The 19,604-nt window shown below is 43.5% G+C and overlaps 1 protein-coding gene across 1 annotated transcript in view; it reads right to left on the bottom strand.

The window, feature by feature from the left end:
* Ppp1r21 (protein phosphatase 1 regulatory subunit 21) overlaps positions 1–19,604 on the bottom strand; it is a 66,111-nt gene that overhangs the window by 21,433 nt on the left and 25,074 nt on the right. The window contains exons 10-15 of the mRNA XM_051157774.1: positions 17,122–17,223; positions 16,947–17,035; positions 13,143–13,279; positions 9,807–9,899; positions 5,518–5,645; positions 2,205–2,357 (exon numbers count right to left, since the gene is read on the bottom strand). Of these exons, the coding sequence (XP_051013731.1) occupies positions 2,205–2,357; positions 5,518–5,645; positions 9,807–9,899; positions 13,143–13,279; positions 16,947–17,035; positions 17,122–17,223 (702 nt within the window). The remainder of the gene's footprint in view (positions 1–2,204; positions 2,358–5,517; positions 5,646–9,806; positions 9,900–13,142; positions 13,280–16,946; positions 17,036–17,121; positions 17,224–19,604) is intronic.

The following is a 19,604-nucleotide window of genomic DNA, read 5'->3' on the forward strand; positions in this document are numbered from 1 at the left end:
ACCTCACGTGGAGGGAGAGAACTCCGGCTCTTTTCAGAGCATCACACACAGGCCATGGCAATGCATACTGTATCCACCCACTCAAAACAAACAAAAGCCAACATCTACTCTCACAATACTATAACCAAATGCTGGAAAGTATTTTCTACATAAACATGATTAAAATCTTTATATTGTATATCCAGCAGGTGCTGGGATAGATATGACCTAGACACATGTATATATGTAAGAAACTGTCAAGGAATTAAATTTAAATATTCTTTGCAACTCTTAATATATAGGGAACTCTTTCCATTCTAGCTAGGAATGATTCTTTTAAACAGAGAGCTCACAGAATAAAGGTACCCACGGGAAGCTGCCCTACCTCACTAGCCAGCATACACACACGTTAGAACAGGAATGAGCACCTGCCCTTGGAGCCAGGCAAATACTAAGCTTACGGACAATAGGTAGCACTCATGAGATGTCGTCTGAGATACTTACATATATTTTTCTAAATGAGTAAGAATATGTGGTCACTGAAAAGAACCAGAAGATGCAGCAGTACATTATTTTACTCCCAATCTTACCACTCACGTGTGATGCTTCCCATTCCTAACTATGTCCTCATGCAAAAATGTGACTATATATATAAACATTGTGTATGTGTGTGTGTGTGTGCGTGTGTGTGAGAGAGAGAGAGGGGGGGGGGCAGGGGGAGACTGTAAGACCAAAATGTATCTCCTATTTGAATATACTCTTTTAGAGCGTTTTACCCTCCTGATGCATTGTGTATATTTCACAAATATTTCATACATATAATACATTTTGTACTACATAAACTGTTTCTAATGACTGTAGGCATGTGCCACTATCCCTACCTAGTGGTCATCATTCTAATGTCTCTCCAGTATTTCATTCTATGGATGTGTAATGGTTTAACCATTCCACTGCTGGTGGGTATGCAGGCTGCTGCCTGGTTGTATGCACTGCTACAGTGAATATAGTTTGTGTTTTAGAGTTTTAGCTAGAACACATATAAACAGTTTTAAAGTAAAACATTCCTTGTAAGTCATCCCTAATTGCAGTTTTAATTCGGGGGTAATCAAAATTACCAGCTCGATATGTATGTCTGGATCCTTTGATCATTTATAAGTATCTCTCCAAATCTATGCACACTGTCTAGACTTGTTATTTTCTTAAATCTGACTTTTACTATACAGTTTGGTTTTTGAATTGAGAACATTTTAGGGATCTGTCAGTCACTCTGGATACCACCATATGCCCACTGTATTCCTGTCTGAACGCTACCTAGAGTTTTACAGAATGGATGCTCCATGGTTTATTTAGGCTTCCTTTGATTGATGAGCACTGAAAGCCGTAGCCTTGTAAACATCTTCCAGGCACATGCGTAGACCACTAAGAAGTCTAATGATTAAAGCAACCTCATTTGCATGCTATAGAGCTCTCCTGTGCCATCTCTTCTCCAAAGGGCACCCCTAGCCGAATGTAAGGCTACCGGCACCCTAGAGTTGTCTAACTAATGTTTTATGACTAATTCTCCTGAGAAGAACTGCTGATTGAAAGTTTGTGTGTTGGGGAATGGTCTGATGTATTTTGATGTTAATTACTGCTTGCTGTCTGACTCAACTTTTGCTTAATAAAAAGCCATCCCACCAGGGCAGGGCAGGAGATAGGTGGGGCTAAAAGAGAGAAAGAAATTCTGGGAAAAAGAGAAACCACCAAGAGGAGAAAGGAGAGAGACCTGAAGGGAAGAGAGGAAGGCCGCCATGGGTTAGCTGGAGGAGAAGCACATGGCCAGCGGTATGGATGGAGAATCCGGCCCAGATGAAGAACATGAACAAGGATTTGGGATTATGGATGGGAGGTAGCTCGATAGAAGTTATTGGAAGCAGATGGCGTGGGATTGAGGCAGGGATCCCATGCCTGTCCCACTATGGGAGGTAGTTTAGAGGATTGATATCTGCCCTGCCCCAGGTTAACTAAGGCTATTTTAAAATATAACAAATGTCTGTCTTAATTGATTAATAGCCGGGCCTATTGATAATACTAATAATATATGTAATTTAAAACAATATTTGTGAATGCTTCCAATGTTCCAAAAGAAAAACAGAAAAGACACATGCCATTGGTCCACCACCCCAACACAATACCGATAAGGGTAAAGTAAGTATATAAAAGACTGTTAGCAGCCGACCACAAACCTTTCTCAAAGCCTTCATGTAGGCAGCAGCTTTCTTCTTGTACTGTAGCATACATTCAGCTGAAAGGGGACTAATGAATCCACTGGCTGTCTTGGGCCCATAGCTCAGTGAAGCAATGAAGTAGTCCACGTTGTTGTTGAAGAAAGACGCAATCTAAACAAGACAGAACAAGAAACAGTGATCTAAAATACCTACCTAACAGCTCTGCCATGGTTTAAGTGAGAATGGCCCCATAGGCCCATACATTTGAATGTTTAGTTCCCAGTTAGTGGAATTGTTTGGGAAGGATTAGGGGGTGTGGCCCTGTTGGAGAAGGTGTGGACTTGTTGGAGGAGGAGTGTTAGCAGGGGTGGGCTTTAAGGTTTTGAAAGCCTTTGGCAGGCCCAGTCTCTCTCCCTGCAACTGTCTGATCAGATCAGATGTGAGTTCTCAGCTACTGCTCCAGCTTCACACCTGTCTACCTGCTACCAAGTTTCCTGCCAGGAATCACAGACTCACCTCTGAAACTATAAGCAAGCCCCCAGTTAAATGCTTCCTTTTATAAGTAGCCATGATATTTCATCACAGCAATCAAATAGTGACTAAGACAAGCTCTCAGAGAAGTCTGAATGGAAATAAAATTTCAACACCTGCCCCAAAGCCTGCACTTATTTGAGAACACCTCCGCACTGTGTGCTAAAAAGAAGACACCCGTGTAAACACAAAAAGACAACACACACATCCTGCTTGGAACAGTTTCTGTCCCTCCTGAAAGCCAAGACTGATGCAGAATTAGTCTGTAGGTAGCTGAGTGACTCTCTTGTTGAGACAGGCACTCACTATGTAGCTCTGGATGGCCTAGATCTCATTATATAGACCAGGCTAGCCTTGAAATCACAGAGATCGATGTGCCTCTGTCCTCAGAGTGCCAAGAGTAAAGGTATACACCATACCCAGCTGTGTTTCTCATGAACTATACCATCTGTACTTATCTCACAATATCTGAGTTTTTTATGTTAACATTGACTATCTCATATTCCACCAGAATAGCTATGACATAAGCATCTTAAATATGTAATCACTACTTAACCTTAGTTCTACAAAATCTTAGCTTGTTAATTTTAAGTAGAAGAGAAAACAAGACTAAACTCTGTAGATTCTTGTCGCTTACAGATTTAGCATTTGCTCAGTATATGTAACAGCTACAAAGACCCACAATAACAATTTTGCTGAGGTATGATTTTGAATTCTACAGTGCTATATGGAGTGGTGATATAAAGAAAACATCTGTCTAAATATGTCAGCTACAAAAAGAAGTCCTGGATACACTAGCAGGTGTTCTATTTTGGTAAACATTAGAAAGTGATTTGTGAGTGCTCTACCTTGGCAAATATTGCTCAAAACTAATCAATCAAACTCCAATAGTCAACAGGCCTTACTTTTTATCAGTCTTTTCAGCAACAAGTAAAACTCAATGTCAGACACTATATGGCCCAGGTGATTGGTCATTTAGTGGCAGCTGGTGCTCTGGGAGGTTGTGGACCTTCCGGGTATAGAGGAAGCCAGCCACTGGGGGAGGGGCCTTACGGCAACAGCCCTTCTAGTTCTGCAGGTCTCTCAGCTTCCTAGCAAATGCAATGTCACCAGCTCCCTGTGGTGGCTGCATCACCTCAAACGATAAGCCAAATACAACAACAGACATGCCAAAGTGGACAGGGAAAGACGTGAGGCCTCGGCCCTACAGAAGGAACTGCAGGCAACTGAGGAATGCTGAGAGGAGGAGAAACAGTTCTTCCTGGGGAAGAGCACACCAGCTCTTGGTTATCCAATACCAAAACGTCGGCCCTGATCACATGCACCTGAGTAACACACAGGCTGAGTGTTGTGGGAAACTTTCTGGAATAAACACTGTGACACTGGTGAGAGAGGAAGAAACAAGATGCCACCCATAGACCAAAGGCTGAACGCTTCTGAAAGACTTCAGTCCCAGGCCCATTTGGCACTCCCATTTTATACTCTGACACCACAAAGTGGGAGTTTTTACAGATGTGTTCATGGCCACCGGCAGGTTGCTAAGGGCAACGAGCCATTGTGTCAGCTGTTCCTCCAGGTCATTCTGTTCCTGGCAGCAAGTGAAGTCATGCTTGGAAAATAGGGCAGTACAGGCAGTGCTCTGAGTAAATAAATCAATTTACGGTCTTCCTACCTTTCTCCACTTCATCAGCAAGTTATACTAGTAGCATATGTGTGTGCATGTAACAATGAAAAGCCAGGCCATGAATTTTAAAGAGAGCAAAGAGTGGGACATGGGAGGGTTTAGCGGGAAGAAAGGGAAGAGAGAAACAATGTAATTATATTATGATCTCAAAAATAAAAGAAATAATGAAAGATAAATCTCTTCTCTTTTGATTGTTTCTTGCAAGGCATCTGCTCACAGATAAGGAAACTACAGGCAGTGTTCAATAAAATTAGTACTTGAGGGCTGGTGAGATGGCAAAAGCTGCCCTCTCACCTCCTCAGGTGTGCTGTGGCAAGAACACAACAGCCAGATAAAAATAATAAAAAAGACCTCTTCCTCCTCTTCCTCCTCCTCCTCCTCCTCTTCCTCCTCCTTCTTCGAGACAGGGCTTCTCTGTGTAGCCCTGGCTGTCCTGGACTCCCTTTGTAGATCAGGCTGGCCTCGAACTCACAGAGATTCACTGGCCTCTGCTTCCCAAGTGCTGGGATTAAAGATGTGTACCACCAAACTAATAAAGACTTTCTTTTATGAAGTAATATTCAAGACACTTAGGCTGTTCAGGAGGAGGGAAAAGACTAGTGGGCGGGGAAGGGGAAAGGGGATAAGAGAGTAAGGGGGTGGCTACGACAAAGCACAAGGAAGGCTGAGTAAGAGGTATCATAATGAAACCCATTGTTTTGTATATGAAGTGAAAAATTGAAAAATACTTTGGATGGTTTATAAAAACCAGTGAGTGACCCACTCTTTCAGCACAGTGCTGACCAGTCACTACCACAGTGCTTTAAATACTGGATAGAAGGTTCAGCTGAAGAAAGCTGGAAAAAAGTTGGGTAATGGCGAAGAAAAGGAAAAGTAAGACGTTGTTATAGAAAGGAGAAGAGAAGAGGCCTTCCGGTCTGGGGATGTAGCTCAGTGGCAGAGTGTGCCCCCTGTGCTCCTCCGTCACACACACACACCCACAGACACACACACACACACACACACACGCCTTACATTCCACACACTTTTTATAGACCAATGTTCCCATCGTTGTTTTCAAAGGAGCACCTTTTAAAAGAGCTGGGTAAGAGCTGGGATAAGCCAGGGCACACGTACCTTCCCTGCTCCGGTAGTTAACGCCACTGCTGATGACAAGACGCAGTCATTGGTCGTCACCAGCTTCTGCGTTGCTGTTGGAAGTTCATGCTCTATGGAAGCCTTTTGACTATAATGCTTGGAAATATCTATAAAATGATGAGACGGAAACATTACGATCTACATACAAGTGGCATGCAGTTCCAGCCTGTGTGGCTCTCAGGGCCAGTCTACTAGGGTTATTAAGTGAATTTGAAAACAAGGAGCTCAAGTATCTGTTTGCAACAGCTAGTCGCAGAGTGAAGAGGAAGTGGTGTGTGTGTGTGTGTGTGTGTGTGTGTGTGTGTGTGTGTGTGTGTGTGTGTGCGTATTGTGCAAATGTGTACAGATGCCCAAAGAGGCCAGAAGAGGGTACTAGAGCCCTTAAAGCTGGAGTGACAAGCATTTATGAGGCACCTGATCAGGGTGCTGGGATGGCAACACTGGTCCTCGTGATCAAGCATCCAGTGCTCTTAACCACGGAACCATCTCCAGACCCCGTGTGCAACTTTTAATACACTTTTCTGTTCAGAGAAAAGCTATAAAAGTCTCCTATATCCCTCAGCTAGCTTCCCTTCTTACGTGCGTAGGTTGTTTTGTCTTTTTCCCTCAGTACTAAGGATCAAGACCTCGGCCCATGCGTTTTGGCAAGTGTTCTGGTCTCTGAGCTAGAAAGTCCATCTTTACATCTTGATGTCACTATCCTACAGCTGTCACCATAGAGGAACTGACAAACTGTCCCAGTACTATTATGTGCAGTATATTTTTTAAAATAAATGGTTCTCCTATACATAGTCATGTGATATCCACGTGTGTAAAAATCCAGTTAACATGTGCTGTGAAACTTGCTAGCCCCTAAAGCGGACACTTTCTTGCCTCACTGAATGGAAACTTGACTCAACAGTCCGCTGAGGCTGTAAATATTGTACAGCTTCGCTGTGTGCCACCTTGGGTGGTAGGTACTTAGGGTGCTTGTGAAACCGGTGCCACACTGAGAACAGTGCCATCACAGTTGGCTTCAACTCTACCGGTCCTAGTGTTTTCTCTTCATTTGACCCAAATCCTTTTATTATTCAAGGTACAGCCTGACATTAAAGTTTAACTAAAAAACAAAAACCCACAGGAGTGACATGACCCAAGCCGTATGGTTTTCTCCTTGTATATTTCTTGGTATCCCATTAGTCTACTTGCATCAGAGTTCCCAAACTAAAAGGAAACAACCCTCCCACATACGACACTATCAAAATAGCAATGCACTTACATTTTACTTGTGTGTGTGTATGCACGTGTGTACCTGCGTGTATGTACGTGTCCGTGCATGTGCACACCTGTGTGTGGGACTCATGCATGCCACAGCATGTGTGGAGCCCAGGTGACAGCCTTCAGTAGGACTCAGTTCTCTCCTACCATCATGTGGGTCCGAGGAGCCAAACTCAGGAATTTAATGATGAACTTTTACTCACTGAGCCATCTTGCCAACCCTCAACTTCATTTTAATTCCACATAAAAGACATATTATATAAATCCCATGCTTGCTTTTTACACAAACAACCTACCAACCAAACCACCTGGACTTTGCTCCCTATGTCCAAATTAGACAAAGCAATTATTATTCAGGACAAAGCAGAAGGGTAGAGAATTGCAACAAAAGTTGTCTTAAAAACCAGCATTTCGGGCTGGAGAGATGGCTCAGAGGTTAAGAGCACTGTCTGCTCTTCCAGAGGTCCTGAGTTCAATTCCCAGCAACTACATGGTGGCTCACAACCATCTATAATGTGACCTGATGCTCTCTTCTGGCCTGCAGGTGCACATGCAGACAGCACTGTATACATAATAATAAATAAATTAATTAAAAAAAAAAACAGCATTTCAGCCTGGCAGTGGTAGCACACGCCTTTAATCTCAGCACTCAGGTGGCAGAGGCAAGTAGATCGCTGTGACTTCAAGGCCAGCCTGGTCTACAAACCTAGTCCACAATAGCCAAGGCTACACAGAGAAACTCTGTCTCGAAAAAACAGAACACAAAACAAAACAAAAACCAGCATTCCAGACAGGCATGGTGGTGCACGTCTGTAATCCAAGCGCTTAGGGAGGTTGAGGCTGGTGTGAGTTCAAGGCCAGCTGGGTCTACAGAGTGAGTTCCAGGATAGCCAGGGCTACACAGAGAAACCCTGTCTCAAGAAACAAAACAAAAAACACCACCACCAACAACAACATTCTGCCAGACACTGTGCTGCAGGCCTATAATCCCATACTTGGGAGGCTGAGACAGGATCTCAAATTTGAAACCAATCTAGGCTACAGGGTAAGATCCTGACCAAAACAAAACAAATGAGAACACCTAAAGAACAAACAATGACAGAAAAATGCTCCTGCTAATTCCAGTTAATACATACGCCATACTTTTATGATCAACAGTCTTCTGAGTTAGGCAAGGAGACAGACTGAAACTGTCACCATAGCAACAGGGCCCCATAATCTTCCCAACAGGATTCCAGTTTCTCACTTTTCTTTTGTTATATTCATTTTGAAGAGTAGAAAATGTCATAAGGAAACCCATTATTTTCTCACTAAATTAGAAAATATAGCAAATAAGAAGAAAAGAATCAAGTGGCAGCACAGAGGGCCGAGGAGGCCTGACTCATCCACAGTTCCCACTGGCTCTCGCCAGACAAGGAAAGTAATGTGTTTGTCCTGGACCGCTCAGCAGCATCTTGACCTTAGACAACACACAAACAAAAGCATCTTAATGTTTTTAAAGCAGTTTAGGGTTCTTAGGGGGTAACTGGTGAATTCAAATATCCATATAAATAAAATAAGGATATTATGGCATGCCAGTCTCTGGAAGGGCACTAATTATATTCCACCTACACATTATACAAAACACGTCTACATTAAAAACAAGTTATTTCCTATAAAGTTAGTCACCAAGTATCAACAGTGTGATGGACCACCCAGTACAACAGCCCTTCACACAGCTCCTGAATCTTCTCCCACAGTTCAGAAGGGAAAAGGGAGAGAGGACAGGACATCTAGAAGCAACATAGAGCTACGGATTGATTACAACTCAGACCCACCCACTCCAGAAGCATGAGAAAGACCTTCTAATACGGCCACTGGCCATTTGCATTCTTTTCTTCTTTCTTTCTTTTTTTCAAGGCAGGATTTCTCTGTGTAGAATTGGCTGTCCTGGAACTCACTCTGTACACAGGCTGCATATAACAAGCATAGCAAATGTCCGTATTTAGTATGTCTGCTGTGGTCGAATCTACATCCCCACAGGTTGGCCTTGAACTCACAGAGATCTGCCTGCCTCTGCCTCCTGAGTGATGGAATTAAAGGGGTGCACCACCATCACCCAGTGGCTCACTATGTTCTGAAAAGCACAGAACTAAATGAAAATTGGACAAGACCTTAAAAAAGACAGTCATTCATTCATTCATTCATTTATTCACTCATTGATACAGGGTCTTATCTATGTAGGCCAAGCTAGCTTAGAACTCAGAGATCCTCCTGTCTCTGCCTCTCAATACTGGAATTAAAGGTATGTGTCACTAGGCCTGAGCATTTCATTTCTTAAAGTTATGCTCAACAAGACCAGTTTTAAAACAAGCATTTTAAATACCAAAGTATGATCTTGGAATGTATCTCGAAGTGGTAGAACACTAATGCACTATGTACAATGTCCAGGGTTCAATCCTCAGCACTGAGCAACAACAGCAAAAGGATGCTAGTGAGATACTGGGCATGGTGGCACGCCTGGATCCCCAGCATTGCAGAGGCAGAGGCAGGAAGATCACAGGCTGTTTCAACTATACAGAGAGTTCCAGGTACCAAGACTACACAGTGAGACTGTCTCAAAAAGATATAAACAACTAAATAAACATTCACAGGGTAACGTACACTTGACACTCTTCCTAGAGACACTGGCTTTGGTTGCCTCAAGTCCTGCAGGCTTGAGACCTAACAAGTATAACAAATTTACTTAATGCCCCTAATTAGCATGTCTGGTGCAGTCTGATCCACACCCCCAAGTTAAATCACTACACTGTACTGAGCACTGTGCACATGGTCTTCCCTTCAGCATCGTGTTTCCTTTCAGAAGTGAAACAGATGGCAACAGCAGAAGGCCATAGCTGTGCATGTCCATGTAAGCCAAATGCTACGGAGCACTTTTCTGGGTCTGTTACCCTTGGCAGTATTTAAGCCAAATGCAGGCATATTTCAAAACTGAAGGTTCTCACAGATGGAGGTTCTGGTTCAACGCTCACCTTTCATGACATCATGAAATCCCTGCAGAGCAGCACCGACATTTGTTAAGACGGAAGTGTAGTTTGTGCGAAGGAGTCCATCTGGCTCTGTACCTAGGAAAAACCAGTCACAAGCCCATGAGCATTTCCTCAAAAGGCTGACCTTGTGTGCACAAGCATGCACTTGAGAACACACAGCGCTGGACGCAACCATACAGTAAGAGAAGCTCAATACCGACTCACAACTCAGAAGGAGCAGAACAGTGTCCCCCACAAGCTCAGTGTGACAGAGACCCCACTGTCAGCAGGCGCAGCCCAGCACACAGGTGTCCCTCTCCTCATCCCACAGCCAAAGCTGGATCTCTCCTTTCTCCCAGTCACTAGCTGCTATGGCTGAATTCTGATCAATATAGGCAAAGAAATAGGGAAGGGCCCCCCTCCACCTACGCCCCCACCTCTGAGATGGAGGCTCCACCTTCAACAACTGCTGATGAGAATGTCCTGGCCCTTGCTACCCTTGGCTCACCAGCCAAAAAGACCTGCCGTTGCTGTGACACAGATGCCCCCAACACCTGAACTGGTTCAGAGATTTAGCTCTAGAGAGAAGCAGCTTTACCATAGGAAATGACTTCACTTGCAGGACGTGGAGAGGTGCAGGCCTCTGGCTCTTAAGAAATAAGAAACTGTGGTGAAAGCCCAGAAGAGTGGCCAATTCATTCAATTGAACTATAGGTAAACTTAACCACAGAAAAAGAAACAGTCCTCCTCAGGTCAGACATTATAAACACTAACCTCAAAAACTGTACCAGAAGCCTGTAGCTAATGCAATCAGCAGTGAGTGACAGATGTCCCAACGCCTTTAGAAAAGCCCAGAGCAACTATCCAACAATCAGACCCCTTCAGCCCACTGTCATTCAGGGGACTGCACACAGCCAAGGCTGAGCCCCTATGGAGCAGAATGTGTATGTAAGTCTCAGGCTCCAAAAACTACACTGCTTAAAGAAACACCATGGTCAATGGTTCAGAAGACCTAATACGAAATACTCTTGGTATATTCCTTCGGCTACTGAAACAAAGTACTACAAATGAGACCTGTACATTATAGAACCCACAGCTAATGCTACAATTCCTAAGAAAGGGTCCCAAACAATCAAACAATCTTGAAAGAGTAGGAGGATTCACTCTTCCTCATCTCAAAACTTACTACAAAGCAAGTCATCAAAATGGTGTGTGGCTGGCACAGGAGACATGTAGGTCCAGGAACAACAGTGGAGTCCAGGAGTAAATTCATATAAGCATGGTCAACTGACTTGTAACAAGGGTGCAGAACCATTTAACAGAATTGTCTTTTCAACAAATGGAGCTGAGATGGTGGGCAGAAACACGAAAAGATGGAGCCAGATCCTCAGCTTGTACCACACACACAAATTAGCTCAAAATGGATCAAAGACCAACAATAAAAACTGTAAAACTCTCAGAAGAAACCATATCTTCATGACTTTGGAACTGATAAGGGGTTCTTACATATGAAAGAAAAAGAAAGACCCTTCCCCAGCAGAAAAAAAATAACAGCTAAACAGATAATTGTGTTTCATCAAACTTAAAAACTTGGATGTTTCAAAGTGTGCTGTAGACGAAGTGAAAAAACAAGCCACAAAGTAGAAAATTCAATAAATCATATATCCAACAAAGGACTTGACTGTGGAATATATGAAGAAATGTTATAACTCAACAATAAGAAAGCTTCCAAAGGTCCTGAGTTCAATTCCCAGCAACCGCATAGTGGTTCCCAACCGTCTATAATGTGATCTGGTGCCCTCTCCTGGCCTGCAGGTGTACATGCAGGCAGAGCACTGTATACATAATAACAAATAAATAAATCTTTTAAAAAGTAAGTAAATTAACAAATCTTTAAAAAAAAAAAAAAGAAAAGAAAGCAAACAACTGAATCCAACTCAAATTGAAGAAGCGATTCAAACAAATGTTTCACCAAAGACAATAAAGAAGTGTACAATAAACTTATCAAGGGGCATCTGGCACAACTGGACAGCAGGGAAGGGCAAATCAAGCCACAGTGACCCACTAGGATGGCTAAAACCAAAGTCCCATAATAATAAATGTCCATGAGGATGGGGAAATTTTAACTTTCACACATTGCCGGCAGGAAAGCAAAAACAGTGCTTTGGAAAAGGGTCTTGGTAACTCTTCCAATAGTTAAACAGTTACTACTTGATCTAACAAGTCTACTCCTAGGTATAGATGTGTGCCAGCCACCAGGCCGAAAGAAGAAAACGGTAAATCTACATAGAAGCTTATAAATTAGTCTATAGCATCATTGTTCTTGATAGTGAAACAATCCCAATTTGTTGATGAACATGCTTATAACATTTGGTAGTTCTGAACAATACAATAGTGTTCTGCAATAATAATAATAATGTAGTATAGATACATGCTGCATTTTGCATCAATCTTGTAGGCGTTATTAATGAAAGCAAACAAACACACCAAACTACATATAATGGTGCCATTTGTTAATCTGAAGTTGGTAAAGCTGAAGACAGGAAATAGAGGGGTAGCTGCTTAGGGCTAGAGACAGGGGGCATGGCAGAGTAGGAAGCAAAGGGTTTCTTCAGGTGATAAAAATGGTCTGCACTGCAGGTGCACATCAATGACTACACTAGAATGCAGGTGCACATCAATGACTACACTAGAATGCAGGTGCATGCACATCAATGACTACACTGGAAGCCACTGACTTGGACTTCACATGGATAAAATGCACGGTAGGCAACTGAGAGCATAAAAAAGATAAAAACAAAACATCTTTGTTATGCTAGCATTTATATGCTTAGTAGAAGTTTCCTTCTTCTCTCTCTCCTTCCTCCCTCCCTCTCTCCCTCCAGAAACTTAGGACCCTTCTGCCTCAGTGTCCTGAGAGCACAGATAAGCTACCAGGCCCAGCTAAAACCATACCATTATTTAAAATGTCATTGAAACTGAAGTCCATTAGATTTCCTCAGTATTCTTCTCCTTTGGGCCAAACGAAAACTCCCATATGCTCTGGGTGCTAACAACAGCCATGACGCCTGCCCCCTAAGGCTCCCTTATTGAAGTGGTTATTACAATCACCCCACAAAGAGTCATGAAAAGGAGAGAAAAGGAATTCATTTTTAATATATAGGCAGCAGCACACAGCCTACCTTAACTTCATCACACAACAGTCAAACCATTGACTCCAGTAGCTCTAACTGGCTGAGCTCATGGCTCTCAGGCCGTAGACTTCACCCTGCTCACTCCCCCAAGCTAACCCTCAGCTCCTGAGCCGCTCTGTGCCCTCGGGCCGTCAGGCCCACTCACTTGGCAAGGCGAGGAGAGTGACATAGGTCTGCAGCTTCTCGAACACCGCTGTCATCCTCTTCATGTCCTGGGACAGCTCCAGGTTCCTGGCTCTTAGTGCAGGCGTGCAAAGGGAGGAGTCACATTCTTCTTCTAGGCTAGAAATGCCAGAGTTTCAAGTCAGCGTCCCCGATGACCTCCTTTTCCTTTTTTTTTTTTTTTTTTTCTTTTGCTGTTTGTTTGTTTGTTGCTTATTTTGAGACAGTGTTTTTCTTTGTAGCCCTGGCTGTCCTAGAATTTTCTCAGTAGATCAGGCTTGCCTCGAACTCAGAGATCCATCTGCCTCTGCCACCTGAGTGCTGGCATTAAAGGTGTGCGCCACCATGCGCATTCCTTTTTTCTTTTATAAAAGTTTTTTTGTCTAAATGTTTACACACACACATATATGTAATTTGTCTAAATGTTTTTGCCTGCATGTATGTCTATGAACCATTCATGTGTCTGGTTCCTGATGAGGCCAGAAGAGGGCATCACATCAAATTGCCTGGGACTGGAGTTGTGGGTGGTTGGGAGCTCCCAAGTGAGTGCTAGAAATCAAACCTAAGCTCTGGGAAAGCAGAGTGTGCTCTTAACCATGAGCCATCTCTCCGGTGTGAAAGGAAGATATTGTTAAGTATTAAAATTATTTTTCCAAAGAATTATTTGTGGGTGTGCACATGCCACAGCACGGATGTGGAGGTCAGAAGGCAATCTCCCACCATGCAAATCTCAGCAGTCCTGGCAGCAGGAGAATTCGCCTACTGGGCCATCCCTCTGGGTGCATGACATTCTTAGAATAGGCAGGCTTGTCTCACTGCTCTCACCATGACTTCTCACAAGACCGTTAGAGACTAACAGCAAAACTGTTTTGACACTAAGAGACAAAGCAAAACTGTCCCAGTTCCCTGTGGAATTGGATGAAAACTGGTAACAAAACAAAATGTAGCTCCAAGAGAAGGTGTGAAGGAGGACAGGCTGCCTCTGCAGGGTTCACACTAGGGGCACACCTGCTTTGCTGAGCGAGCTCAGCAATCAGCACAACAGATGGCGCTGAGCATCCACAGGGCTGGAGAGCAGGCATGTGAGCCTCACATGTGTGCCCTGCTTTTTTTTCTGCTGTACAAGAGTGAGTGGGATACTTCAGTAATAAATACATAGAATCTTTGCCAGGGGAAATCCTTAAATTGTTATAGAAGACATTTCATTTAACTGCATTCCTAAAGGTAATTAATTAACTAAAAATTGGTATTACTGCTACTGTGGGCTCAAATTTAAGTGTAAATACTTAATTTTATCACAAAATATATTTTACCACTTTCAACTGTAAGGAGGTTCCTTAACTATAAAGTTTTAAGATGTGGAGTTTAATAGTGCTTATTTAACAATGTGTAGTAATCAAGTAAAAAGGCTCACAAAACTAGAAAAATGCCAAGCATGGTGTGCGCCTACGATCCCACTATCAAAAGGCTGTGGCCAGGCAGTTAGCTTCAGGAGCGCCTGTGCTATGAGGCCAAAGTCTGTTCTCACCCCCAAAACAAAACAGAACAATACCCAGAAAAGTTCACATAAGAAACACAATTCAGTCTCTTCCCTTCCCATCCCCTTATCATCTGCTTTAATAAGACAGTTTCATTCATTCAGTTCGGCTCCCATTTGCTGCTGAAGAACAGGTCAACTGATCAAAGCAGTTGTTTAAAAAAAGCTGGGCCAGCAAGATAGCTCAGCAGGTAAGGGCATGTGCCACCAAGAGAAAGGGTTTATAAATGGAAATCATAAAGAACCAGATGTGCACATCATTAATCTCAGCACTCCCAGGCAGAGGCAGGCAGATCTCTGGTCTATCTACATTATACAGTGAGTTGCAGGCTGGCCAAGGATACGTAATGAGACATCTCCAGTTAGTTAATTAATATCATAAAAAATAAAAATATATAGCCATGTAAAATAAGAAATACTTTTCAGCAATTTAGGTTTGGCTCTGTTGCTTTTGTTGTTCTGTTTTCTGAGGTAAGGACTTCTATGTAGTGCACACTGACTAGAATTTACAATTCTCCTGCTTATTTCCAATGTGCTGGGATCCTGGGTGTACACTTCTAGGCTGGGCTTACAATACTTCTCAAAAGTCTGAAAATCTCATATACATAAACCATGGCATTTGCTGACCCAAATACCTTATTAGCTTAGAATTCAAAAACAGATGCCACATAAAATGAATTAACTCTTCTTTTAAAATATCAAAATAAAAAATCAGCCTACATAGTTTCTAATTTTATTATTTTATATTTCAAGAAATATTTTTGTTCTGTTGTATTATTCCTTAATTTAAAAGAAAATAAAGATTTAGGTAAAACGGAAAGCTTTATAGTTTTAGTTCAAGTGTCAAGTATTAAAACTTGCCAGATGTGCCTGGTGCATACCTTTAATCCAAGCACTCAGAAGGCCGAGGCAGGTGGATCTCTATAAACTCAAAGCCAGCATAGTCTACATAGCAAGCTCTAGGCCAGCCAAGACTACATAGTGAGAACTTGTCTCAAAACAAACAAATAAAAAGGATTAAAACTTATAAGTATTTTATCAATATTCCGATACATTGTTATGCCTTTGTGAAAATTTAAGGTTGAACACTAAAGGTTGCTAAATATTTAATACGAGAATACTAGAGGGTGCTGAGTGACACAGACTAGAAGGTCCAGAGCTGATGTAGATTTTATTTTATAATTTCAATATATCTCCAGTAATAAAAGTTTAAAAAGATCACTTCAAAGATAAGTATGGATTAAGACTCAAATGCAGAAGTTAAATATTCTAACTCCCATCTAGACATTAAGAACAAACAAATAGGGGCTGGAGAGATGGCTCAGCGGTTAAAAGCACTGACTGCTCTTCCAAAGGACCCGGGTTCAATTCCCAGCACCCACATGGCAGCTCACAACTGTCTGTAACTCCAAGATCTGACACCTCCACAAAGACATACATGAAGGCAAAACACTGGTGCACATAAAATAAAAAAAAAATAAATTAAAAAAAAAAAAAAAAGAACAAACAAATAATAAAAAAGCAAAGCCAAGCATGGTAGGTAGCGCACACCTGTAATCCTAGCACTTGGGAGGCAGAGGCAGGTGGATCTCTGTGCGTTCGAGGCCAGCCTGGTCTACAAAGCAAGTCCATGACAGACAAGGCTACACAGAGAAACCCTGTGTTGGAAAATCAAAGGGGGAAAAAAAAAACCCAAAGCCATTTGCTGTTCATGTGGCCCCTAGTAAGGGACAAGGCTGTCTCTGTTGTGGACTCTGCTGCCTGCTTTTCCATCACTTTCCCCACACAGGGCTGCCATGCTAGGCCACGGGGGAAGAGAATGTGCTTGGTCCTGATTGTCTTGATGTACTGGGGTAGGTTGGGAGGTGGGGGGCTCCCCTTGTCTGAGGGGTGGGGAAGGGACAAGGTGAAGAGGGAGGGAGGATGGGACTGGGAGGAGAGCAGGGAGGGGCCATGATTGGGATGTAATGTGAATAACTAACTAAATATTGTCTTTTAAAGAAAGAAGATAAACATTCATACTTGCACCTGTAAAACAAAAGAATCAAACAAAACAAAGCCAAAATGTTTCTTCTGAAAAATGTGCCATCCCCAATTACTGGAAACACTGACTATGACCTTATGCAATATTAACAGTCAGCAGACAAGAGGGCCCTGAAAAACCACAGACGACTACTCAGACACGCTACAAAAGCCAAGTCAAGTTCCAACACAGCTCCCTAGACCCCCTGGCCTCCAGGGGATGAATACCTTTTTAACTGGTATGGAAGGATCTTCCTTAGGAAGCGTACATAAGACGTTAGATGGTCGGAAAACATTTTCAATTTCACAGTTGTCTCCTGGATAAAAAGATAATTTCACAGTTAAAAGTGCAACTGGCCAATGGGAGCTCCCATTTCCTTCAGTAAGACAAGAAGGAAATTACCAGAACAGTCACAGTATCCTCTGTAATACTCTCGAATAAATGCAGCATTCCTTCCTCCAGGGGGCGCACGTAAGCCGCATTTTCATGAAGGTGTTGGGAGAACTGAATAGAAAGAAGAAGCATGTGAATTGATTTGCTGGAAAATAAGCATCAGCAGTCAGGAAGTGCATTCACTGACTCTTGCACTGAAATTCTTTTTAAGGGTTTCTGGGAAACTCTTCTATAAAGCCCCAGATAACATTCCCGGTCCCCATCCCTATCCAAGGAAGCAGAAGAAGGGCAGCACAATGCACATCAGGCAGGGGAGGGCAGGGAAGCAGGGCACAGCACAGCACCAGGAAGAGCTGGTGGGCCAGCATGTGTGAACTCTGGCTGCCCTGCAGGGATCCAAGTGGGAGAACACTCCCCAACACACACACACACACCACACACACCACACACACACACACAAACACACACACACACCCGCTCTCCCCCTGCTCCCTCCCCCCGCCCCCGACCCCGCACCCCCTAGCCCAGCAGCTTCTTTACTGTATACACAATTCAGGGTTAACCCATGCAGGGAATGAAGCCAAGATGAGTTAAAATGTTTATTGTCATCACTGATAGCACAGTATGAGAGCAGGCCAGGACTGTGGCTATAGTCCAGCGGTATAGTGTGTGCTTCGCCTGTGTGAGGCTCTGGCTTAAATCCCAACATGGGGAGTACTTGGGAATCCCACCATATTTTAGACAATTTAGAAGCAAAGGTGTTTCACTTATGAAATGCCTCGGCCGTCTAGGCATTCTACAATGGCTCAAGTTTAAACTTCTGCATATAGACACCTACTGTCTTCTCTTGTACCAAACACACATGACCCATGGGAACTGCACAGCAATACTGCCCTGCACAGCTCAAGTGTACTAGGGTCTGTCACCACGGCTGTTAAGTAGGAGCTAAGAGCTCCTACTTAACAAGTCTAGAAATGAGTGTATACATTTTGGTCATCTTTTAGCAAAAGATGACAGACTTTCTAGAAAAATCAAAGGGACTTTCACAGGCCAAAGAACTGAAGAAGACATACTGAAGACTACATGAATTCTTCAAAATAATGAGGTGTCCTGGACAAATTAAAATTACAAAAAGTTATTTCATGCGCTTCAGTAGGTTTGTGGACTCAGAAGAACTGCGGAAAACCCAGCACTGCAGAGATATAGGATGGCCATGACTAACCTCCACCAAGTGCCCGCTGCATGTCAGAGACTCTTAGCACATCCTATGTACCTCATGTGTACCTGTGGAGTGGGCGAGCCCCTCTCCCATTGAATGATGATGAAAACTAGGCAGAAGGACTAAGCAAGCCTCCCAGGGGACACAGCCAGAACATGACCTGGGAGCCCAACAGGTCGGCCTCAGATCCGGGTCCGTGTTACCTAGTACCATTAGCACCTGTGGACTTGAGTGTATCTAGCTCCTTGAAATACTACACACGCACAAACCAACCAGCCAACCAACCCAGGAAGAGTCAGACTAAGTACAGAAGCTTGGCAGCACGGCTGATGCCAGGTCACGTTATCAGGCCCTCAGCAGACACATCTGCAGCGAGATCCTTACTTCCCTTGTGTGTGAATACCTCAGTGACATCCATGTAGTCTTGCCTTTAAACACTGTCCACTCACATTGCCTCACCAACAACACACCCGGCAAGCCAAACGGGACTAGCCACAGGTCCCAGAGGACTATGGCTTCCACGTCTTCTGAAGGACAAGGATATTAGGTGCCATGTCCTAAGAACAGCAAACACCCTCCCAAGAAGGGCACCTGGGGAACAGGCGTCTGGCCTCTGGCCAGCACTAACTTACCAGGCTTGTGAATAATTACATCCGAGCTACCTCTGAGGTAAATCCCTCAGCCAGGGAAGCCTTCAGCAAAGGCAGCCCCAGTGACAGAGAAGTTAGGAGCCACAAACTCCCTAGTTAGTAGTCACTAAATTCTTAACCAAGAAACCAGGGGATAGGCAATGGCTGCTGTCTTAAACTAGTAGGACCACAGTACTGCTGTCCAGTTACACACACACACACACACACACACACACACACACACACACACACACAAAAGTGTATGTACTCATTAGCATTTTAGCTTTTCAGTTAGATAAATTACCTGAGGGCAGGTGGAGTGGAGGAAGACAAAAGAATCTTTTTGTTGTTGTTGTTGTTTTGTTTTGTTTTTCGAGACAAGGTCTCTCTGTGTAGCCTTGGCTGTCTTGGACTCGCATTGTAGACCAGGCTGGCCTCGAACTCACAGAGCTCTGCCTGCCTCTGCCTCCCGAGTGCTAGGATTAAGGGTGTGCGCCACCACACCCGCTATACCTTTTAATAAACCACTACCCAGCGACAAAGTAATCTTTTGGTCAGAAGAAAGCACAGGGACTGAAGAAAGTGGCATGCAAACCTCTTCTACCCTGAGTCAGGCCCTCAGCGGGCCACACCCTTCCCCACTA

This window comes from Acomys russatus, chromosome 1, assembly GCF_903995435.1.
Source record: "Acomys russatus chromosome 1, mAcoRus1.1, whole genome shotgun sequence".
NCBI lineage: Eukaryota > Metazoa > Chordata > Mammalia > Rodentia > Muridae > Acomys > Acomys russatus.